The 9,323-nt window shown below is 49.4% G+C and overlaps 2 protein-coding genes, 1 long non-coding RNA gene and 1 pseudogene across 3 annotated transcripts; 1 reads left to right on the forward strand and 3 right to left on the reverse strand.

The window, feature by feature from the left end:
• Window positions 1–1,068: 1,068 nt before the first annotated feature.
• Window positions 1,069–2,819, reverse strand: LOC136517553 (UDP-glycosyltransferase 83A1-like). The gene is made up of 2 exons (XM_066511152.1): window positions 2,302–2,819; window positions 1,069–2,192 (listed from the first exon to the last, which is right to left on the reverse strand). Exons 1-2 carry the CDS (start codon window positions 2,774–2,776, stop codon window positions 1,318–1,320), a joined length of 1,350 nt encoding a protein of 449 aa, XP_066367249.1. The 5' UTR covers window positions 2,777–2,819; the 3' UTR covers window positions 1,069–1,317.
• Window positions 2,820–2,889: 70 nt separating this feature from the next.
• Window positions 2,890–4,157, forward strand: LOC136517560 (uncharacterized). Its single transcript, XR_010774304.1, has 3 exons — window positions 2,890–3,316; window positions 3,401–3,510; window positions 4,028–4,157. It is a non-coding gene; the product is annotated as an uncharacterized lncRNA (long non-coding RNA).
• Window positions 3,781–5,810, reverse strand: LOC136517542 (UDP-glycosyltransferase 83A1-like). The gene is made up of 2 exons (XM_066511135.1): window positions 4,965–5,810; window positions 3,781–4,881 (listed from the first exon to the last, which is right to left on the reverse strand). Exons 1-2 carry the CDS (start codon window positions 5,461–5,463, stop codon window positions 4,013–4,015), a joined length of 1,368 nt encoding a protein of 455 aa, XP_066367232.1. The 5' UTR covers window positions 5,464–5,810; the 3' UTR covers window positions 3,781–4,012.
• A 1,374-nt stretch (window positions 5,811–7,184) lies between these two features.
• LOC136517549 (UDP-glycosyltransferase 83A1-like) lies at window positions 7,185–8,942 on the reverse strand (annotated as a pseudogene).
• Window positions 8,943–9,323: the final 381 nt, after the last annotated feature.

Here is a 9,323-nt window from a genome sequence, read left to right on the forward strand (position 1 = left end):
CAGATTAGCAAGCGTGTCAACGAAGTAGTGATTGGTTAGTGCCGACTGCCGAGTGTCTCTCAAATCAAAGAACAAACATCAGAGACATCCTCCGAACCGTCCTCCGTGAGTCCGTGAACTATGCGCGAGATCATCAGACTGCTTCATCTTTTCATTGGAGCGTCGTCAATGATTTGATCTGACCGAGGAAATGACCATTGACCAGGCCCCACAGAGCCCCAAATCTAATTGAAGCCCAACCTGGTCCAAACTTCCCTTTCATACCCTGGGCCGATCCGATATCGAACCATCCCCGCTCGACGGCCCAACTCTAACTTGGGGTGCGGCGGACCGGCGCCGGCGTACGGGGTCATACCATACCACCCCCGCCTGCATCATCCGCCGATGCAGTCGAGACAGGATGGGCCGATGGGGGCAGCGAGCACGCCGCCGCCGCCGCGGACCGCACGCCGGTGGTCGGAACGGTAAGGATCTCGTGACCCATGACCTGCATAGGATGGCGCTGCCCCCTGTCTGTGTTTGTCATCGGGGTTCGGCATTTTCCATCGAACACCTCCCGTTCACCGGCAGCGAGCAGACAGGTACGCTATGGCATGCGCTGCTGCATTAGTATTCTCGAGATTTGTTTTGTTTGGAAAGGTATTGGCAATTTGGCATTGGGGAAATCGAGAGACGTAAAAAACCGCAGTTTACCAAGTTGTTTTCCAGTGTCACTTTCAGTAACTGTTTGGGTGAAGTTTGTCTAGCAACGCTGTGTGCCGCAGTTTTTGTAGTTTTTTTTAATCAGTGAAAGGATAACCTAGTTCGTAATAATAGTTGTTTTATTGGTTCAAATGTACTTGGTTGAAATTTGTAATTTCGTTGCTTCGATAATGAAATTTGGGACGAACCCGTGCTGGGAGAAATGCCAACTTTCAATAACTAGCGCAGTTCAGCATCTACAATAATCTCCGAACACCTAGAGGTTTTACATAGCGTGTCTGCCTCCAATGTTTAATCCCATGAATTGGCTACGACACTCAGATCTCAACTGCCTGTCATCGTGTCCTGTTTCATTTTTTACGAATTGCTATTACCATGTTAATTAAACATATCAACAACTCCACAACCTGTGGAATTTCTATTGAATAATGAATAGCATGCACAGGATGACTGCATTTTATTGGACTGGACTGGTTGCCTCCAAATTATTGAAAGAAGGGCTTTATGGGTTACACATATATATAGATACTGACATAGCAAACGATTAATCACAGAACCAAACTCTGAATTATTGCACTAAACTGTATGAGGAAACTGAGTCTAAATTGTGGAACATCATCCTTCTCGTAGCAAATTCACAAGTCTGAGCAAGTTAGCATGAGAGGATCCTCCCTCTCTGATGCTTGCACATGCCATGTTCTTCCACATAACTGCCCTCGCCTTGATATCCTCATCTCTAAGCAGCTGCACAACCTTTTCCTTGATCTCCTCCCTTGTGACGACCCCTTGCTCATTGGAACAAAGCTTCAGGCCTGTCTTCCACACATTGCACACGTAGCTCTGGTTGCAGAACTGGTCAGCAAAGTAGGGGCAGCACAAGAATGGGACACCATGCAGCACAGCTTCCATCGTCGAGTTCCACCCACAGTGTGTCATGAAGCAAGCGACTGAGGGGTGTGACAGTACCCTTTGCTGGGGAGCCCAAGTAACGATCAGTCCCTTCCCATTGACACTTTGCTTGAATTGGTTGAACCAGTCCTCATTGATTTCTTTGGTGAAGTTTGGCCGAACCACCCATACGAACGGCCAGCCCGATAACACAAGTCCAGTGGCGAGTTCATGGAATCTTGTCACGTCAAAGACAGTAGAGCTCCCAAATGCCACGTAAATGACAGAGCTAGGGGCTTGCTTGTCAAGCCAGGTGAGGCAAGTCAGATCTTCAGACAAAAAATGACCAGTCGGCTTTGACATCGGCACTACCAGTGGACCTACGGGTAATGCATTGGGGATGAGAGCCAACGCTTCAGGTTCTACTTCTCTGAATGTGTTGCAGATGATGGCCTCAGCAAGCACTATCAATCTGTTAGTCCTAATCACGTTCTGTATGTTCACTCTGCGTCTTTCTGGGGTGCTGCCCAGGCTGACCCAGGGGATCTCAGTTGAATCAATGGGTGGCATCAGTTGGATCATCTCATGCACTTTCACATTCCCTGCATTAAATTCAAAATGTTCTTGGATTGGTCACTAAGACATAGGATGTAAAGAGGAACATGACAGTATGGAATAATTTATGCTAAAGATGATTTGATTCTTTCTTACCGCTTTCATCAATAACACCATCCTCGATCAGTTTGGGCAGTTTCATCCTTAGTGCAAACACAGATGCTGAGTAAGTTGAGAACAAAGCAATACGTACTCCCACTGTATTTGTCAGTTCTAGCACCCAGCTCATAGACACATCTGCTATCACCCATTTTATCTTCTTGCTTCTGATCATCTCCTCAAGGGGGCTGAGCATGGCAGCCGATAAGCCCCCGACCATCTTGCCAATGTCTGTGTGATCATCATCAGGGTCCATACCATCTGGAATTGAGAGCATGTGTAAACCCTCAGGGATTGCTCCTTTGTTTTGCATGGACTTGAAGATACGATCGTGGTTGAACTCGGTGTTTATGAAGTCAATCTTGAATCCGTAATCAACTAGCCTATGGGACAACTCCATGAGTGGAATGACATGACCTTGTGCAGGGAAGGGTAGCACCATGACATGAGGTTTAGGAGCAGCAAAAGCCATGAAGCTTGTTTCTTGTTTCTGTTGTGGCTACAAACAGTTTGTGGGGTCAATGCTTGCTGCTCCTTGTGGGTAGTATAACCAGATTGGTCCATCGAGTGTGCATATAAAGGGTGCCAAAATCATCGTTGTTACATCAGACCATACATCAGCAAATTTGTAGCCTGCTGAATATAGGTCATCTTTTCCAAAGAAAAGGTTATCTTCACAATCATTCAGTCCACGGTTGACCACTTTGTTTTTGTCTATCTTGCTGGGCAAGCAAAATAACCGCCATATATTCGCTTATATGCACGTGGCTGAGATGCCTGCTGCCGAACTCTTCTACTAGTTTTGGTTGTGCCTATCCGTTATATGCATAAAAAGATATTGGCCTTCCATATAAAGGAAATTACAATTCTCCCTTGGAATTTCACCAACTAAGGTGATGACATGGCAACATCTGAAAAATAAGATTTTTTTTAGAACAGCTATTTCTTGGATATTGGCTATAACTTCAAAGTTCAAATCAGCATATGTCTGAAACGCCATTATGTCCAAAAGGTAATCACAATCATGGTTAACCTATTACATTCTGTTTGGAAACTTTTTCTTGTTTTGATGTTTAGTGTTCATCTACTTGTGCAGAAAGCTCACGCTGATTTGCATACTCTGCTGAAATAGTAACAGTCAGATTGTGTCTTGGAAATAACTTCAATGCCATGGCCTTGTCTCATGGAACATCTCCATTATTTTAGGTAAGCGTGCATCTATCCGGCTGTGTAATTCCTTACCTAATAATAATTAGTTATTTGAGATAGTGACTCTGAATCATGAACGTTCCTGGTAGTCTGGTGAACATTTGTCAAGGTCGACTTCTAATTGTAGTGCTCTGAAATTCAAAAAAACTTGTAGTGCTCTGCTGGCTCAGTTTTGGTGGCTCGGCGGCAGGCATTCAGCATTCCTCTGCTTAATTTAGTAATCCGTTATACTTTGCAACTTCCATAGGCACTTTGCACACCTAGAGATTGTTTTAAAAACTTTCTAGATTGATATATACAAAAGGCAATTTCTTAAGATATACAGGTGTCACTTTCATCAGTATGTGGCCCATGAGGTGACAATTCATTTGCTAGTAACACTGACGGCGGATCTTTTTCGCCATGTCTGTCGATCCAACTTTGAATGCGACTGCAGACAATATTTATCTAACCAAATGACCTCTGAATGACCAAAAAAAAAAATCTGACAAGCTAAAGATTATTGTTCTCTCAGCAGGTTTACAAACTTGAGCAGATCCTGATGCGAGGACCCTCCATCTGTGATGCTCTCGCACGCTGCTCTCTTCAAAGACAGTGCCCTCGCTCTGATCCCATCATCACCGAGCAGCTGGTCGACCTTGTCCCTGATCTCCTCCTTGGTGAAGATGCCCCGCTCATCGGCGTCAATCCTCAAGCCCGTGCCCCACACGTCGCAGATGTAGTTCTGGTTCATGAACTGGTCGGCAAAGTATGGCCAACACAGGAACGGGACGCCGTGACTCACCCCTTCCATGGTGGAGTTCCATCCGCAGTGCGAGATGAAGCATGCAACAGAAGGGTGCGAGAGCACGCGCTGCTGGGGAGCCCAGCCGACGACTAGGCCCTTGTCTCCGACGCGGCGTCTGAACTGGTCCAGCCAGCCTTCATCGACGCCGTTGGCAAAGTTTGGCCGGACCACCCACAGAAACGGGCGTCCGGTGAGCGCCAGCCCGTCGGCGAGCTCCTGGAGCCTTGCAGTGTCGAAGACTGTAAAGCTCCCGAATGCCACATAGACTACTGATCCGGGTGCCTGGGCGTCGAGCCAGGCGAGGCAGGCCGGGTCTTCGGGCCAGAGCTGGCTGGCTGAGTTCGACGTCGGCCCCTCGAGGGGGCCGATGGCTAGTGCCACCTTGGGGAGGAGTGCCAGCGCCTCGGACTCGATGGCATGGAACGTGTTGCAGACAATGGTGTCAGCGAGCGCGAACATTTGGTTGGTCTTGATCATGCCCTTTATCATGGGGCTTCGAAGCCTAACCCAGGGGATGTCGACGGCGTCGATGGCTGGCGTGTTGGGGCTCAGCTTGATCCTTTCATTCCTCTTCACATTTGCTGCGCACGGAAACACCATGTCCAGCTTGAATTCTGATCTGAAGAGTACAGATGACACAGAATCGGGTTTGGTTTGCTCTTACCATTTTCGTCAATGATGCCATCCTCTACCAACTTGGGAATACGCATCCTTACCGCGAAGGTGGTGGCCGAGAAGGTCGAGAACAAGGCGACGCGCACGCCCACCGTTCCGGCCAGGTCCAGCACCCAGCTCATGGAGACATCAGCCACCACCCACCGAGTCTTCTGAGCTCGGACCAGCTCTTCAAGGCGGCCGAGCATCGCCGCCGGCAAGCCCTGAGCCAGCCGAACGATGTCTGCGCGGTCGCCGTCGGGGCCCATGCCGTCCGGTAAAGAGACCAAGTGGATCCCGGCGTGGACAGCTGCCCCGGTCTCTCCTCCTGCCGCCAAGGCCGTGAGGATGCGGGCGTGGTTGAAGTCCGTGTTCACGAAGTCGACCTCGAAGCCGTGGTCGACGAGGCGGTGGGACAGCTCCATGAGCGGCATGATATGACCCTGGGCAGGGAAGGGCAGCACCATGACACGAGGCCGGGGAGGAGGAGGAGCCGCGGCCATGGCCATGGAGGCTGTTAGCAAGTAGCGTGTGTGCGCTGCCGCGCTGGTGTGGTATACTGTCAGAGCCCCAGAGGTCAGAGGTCAGAGCCTGCTGTTGGCTGCTTGCTGCTCCTGTGGATAAGAGAGAGAGAGAGAGGTGCATGCATATGGCTATCCGCCCGGTGCAGCCGCGTCAGACATCTGCAAGAATCCATGGGCGCTCGTCTGACTGCATCAGATCTCACATCAGCAAGGATCCATTGGTGCTCGTCTGCTTGCCTATCGGTTTCTCATTTTGACAAATGGTTCATATCGATGAATTCCCAGCCATGTCGATTGTCGAGTTGTCTCGTGTCTATTTGTGGAGGCAACCAAAATTTCTATACTAGTACTTGAGTATAGATACAGACGAACATGCACAACTTTGTGACAGCTAAGTTCTGCCACCAAATTAACCAGGCCAACTGTATTTGTATCCATTTCCCTGGGACACGATTTTGTACAAGCAGGGGGACCAGTGGTAATATTCTCTTTCCTATACCCTCCCTGAAATTGAAGAAGACAAAGTCAGGCATGAATCTCACGGCCGAATTCGAGTGTTATATCCTCTTTTGTGTCGATATTAGCTTTACCATGCTCAATATGGAAGTTGCCAAATGCTTTTATATATGAACAAATTGCATTTCTAGTACTAGTACTCCCTCCATCCCTGTTTATCTGTCGTTTTGGCCTTCTACTACATACATGAAAGATTCTCTGAATTTAGACATACATGATATCTAGATACACAGAAGATGCTTTGAATCTAGACACCTATAAATATAGTTAGAACGACGTATAAATAGGTACAGAGGGAGTACATTCTTTTTTTTTATGAAAACAGGAGAGGCTTGCCCTACTGAATTTATTAGAAAAAAATTAATAGGAGTACAGCAGAAGTACAAGAGGGGTGGGAGAAAATTAAGAAACAAAAAAGGTGAGGAAGAAAATGAGACTAACTAAAAAGATTAATCAAGGAGGTTTAACCATTGATCTATGATGGGGAAGTAACTGCGTTTTGCGTGCAGTAAGAGAAGCGCAAATTCTGACTTGAAAAGCCTTTTGGCAGAAGCTAGAGATGGCTGGGCTTGGTTGAAGATCAGACCATTCCTTTAGTTCCAGATTGTCCAACACATTAGGATTATTATCTCCATGAAGAAAGGAACTTGGAAGCTGATTTTTTAGGAGAAAGAGAAGGTGGACTAGAGTTTCATCTGAAGAGCTGTCACACAGAACACAGCTGTGATCTTCTAATTCCATGTTTTTCTTCCTGAGAAGTTCTCTGGTACTCAGCCTGTTCCTTAACAGCAGCCAGCAAAACACCTTATGCTTGTTTTGACATCAGCTTTTCCATGCCCAAATCTGTCCACTAAGGTGCTTACAAGCCTTTGTTACAGAGAACGTGGATGAGTTCCAAATGTAAGACCATGTGTTCCATAGTACATTCTAACGTTAGCACTGTACTATGTAGTGTTTGCTTGGTTGGTAAATGGCAGGCATTAAGCATTCGGCCATTCGTACATCAATCTAGCAATTGGTTTCTTGTCTGGAACTTGTCATGGCACTTTGCCAGATTAAGAGATGCTATCCGTTGTCGCTTTCAGGACATGGTCCATTGCTCCATATATTGTGCATTGCACTCGTTCTCTAGTGATACAGTTTAAATGCGAAGAATCCTTTATTGTTGCCTAAAACAATGCGATCAGACATGGTCCTCCTAACATGTTTGCACATAAAGTTTTATTTTTCTAACGGCTTTGCGACAGATGAATATATAACCACCTAACCTCTGAACTCTGAAACATTTCTGACATGAAGACTAATTTTCTCTTAGCAGATTCACTAACTTGATCAAATCCTGATGCGAGGACCCTCCATCCGCGACGCTGGCGCACGCCGCGCTCTTCAACGACAGCGTCCTCGCCTTGATCCCCTCGTCCCCAAGCAGCCGCTCCACCTTGTCCCTGATCTCCTCCTTGGTGACAATGTCCCTCCCGTCGGCGCAGACCTTCAACCCAACGCCCCACAGGTTGCAGATGTAGCTTTGGTTCAAGAACTGGTCGGCGAAGTAGGGCCAGCAGAGCAACGGGACGCCGTGCCGCACCGCTTCCATGGTCGAGTTCCACCCGCAGTGCGTCACGAAGCACGCCACCGAGGGGTGCGAGAGCACGCGCTGCTGGGGAGCCCAGCTGACGACGAGCCCTTTGCCGAAGACTGCGGCGCCGGAACCCATCCAGCCAGCCCTCGCCGACACCGTCGGCGAAGTTCGGCCGGACCCCCCACAGGAACGGCCGCCCGGTGAGCTCCAGGCCTTCGGCCAGCTCCTGGAGCTGTTCCGCGTCGAACACCGTGAAGCTCCCGAACGCCACGTAGACGACTGAGCCGGGAGCCTGCGCGTCGAGCCAGCGGAGGCAGGTCTCGTCTTGGGGCCAGAAATGGCCGGCCGCCGCCGACTTGGGCTCCTCCAGCGGGCCGATGGCTACCGCCGGTATGGGGAGGTGGGCCAGCGCCACGGACTCGATCTCCTGGAAAGTGTTGCAGATGATAGTGTCGGCGAGCGCTAGTGTCGGGTTGGTCGTGATGGCTGCTCTGGATCATGGCTCTCCGTGACATAGGGCTCTTGCCAAGGCTGGTCCACGGAAGCTTGGAGGCGTCGATGGCTGGCATCTTGGGGTTTAGCTGGATCCTCTCGTTCCTTTTCACATTCCCTGCGAACGTAGAACTATCATGTCCTGATCTAATATATATAACAACGTGATTTTGCTCTTACCCGTCTCGTCGATGATGCTATCCTCAAGCATCTTGGGAAGGTGCATCCTCAGCGCGAAGGTGGCGGCGGAGAAAGTGGAGAACAAGGCGACACGCACGCCCACCTTGCGGACTAGCTCCAGCACGAAGCTCATGGACACGTCCGGCCACCACCCACCTGATGTCCCTCGACCTGATCGTCTCCTCGAGGCCGCCGAGCATCGCCGCCGGCAAGCCGTCGAGCACCTTGCCGATGTCGGTGCGGTCGCCGTCGGGGCCCATGCCGTCCGGGAAGGAGATCATGTCGATCCCGCCGGCGGCAGGGGTCGCTCCTTCCAGGGCCGTGAGGATGCGGGCATGGTTGAAGTCCGTGTTCACGAAGACGACCTCGAAGCCGTGCTCGACGAGCCTGTGGGAGAGCTCCATGAGGGGCATGACATGGCCCTGCGCGGCGAACGGCAGCATCATTACACGAGGCCAATGAGGAGACGCCGCCATGGAGGATCGGACGGTGGCTGAAGACACTTGGACGTGCTGGTAAAACGGCTGCTGGCCGGCTACAGGGCGATCGTGAGCTCTGAGCTGCACTATCAGATTCAGTATCAGAGGTCGTGTCGCTTGCAACGGCGCCACTCCTTGTGGATCAGGAGGTGCATATATAGCCTGTGGCTAAGACTATGAAGTCTCATCGACGCAGACGTCATGCCGTGCATCAGCAAGAGTGGACTAGCATCATCTGCGTCGCGGAGTTGCCATATCTTTGCTCGGCGGCGCTAAAGAACAAGTCATGTGAACTGTACCACAGATTTAATTTGGCAGTATTGATTATAGCATATGTAACGTCGAAGAGCTGCTTGTCTGGAATATAGAAATTTTACAATCTAATTTCACAGAAAAAACACAGGAACAAGAAAATTTTACCGTTATTCCAAAAGGATCCTAAATTCTACCAGCAACTAGGAGTAGTAGTTTTCTAAGAAAAATGACGCTGGCCACAGAGAGCGAATTTAATCAGGGCAACATTTCATTTGGGATTGACTGGCCAGAACCACACTCAAGGAGTTAAGGTTTTGTCATGAAGATTACTGACATTTTGGAAT

This window comes from Miscanthus floridulus, chromosome 2 (assembly GCF_019320115.1).
Source record: "Miscanthus floridulus cultivar M001 chromosome 2, ASM1932011v1, whole genome shotgun sequence".
NCBI lineage: Eukaryota > Viridiplantae > Streptophyta > Magnoliopsida > Poales > Poaceae > Miscanthus > Miscanthus floridulus.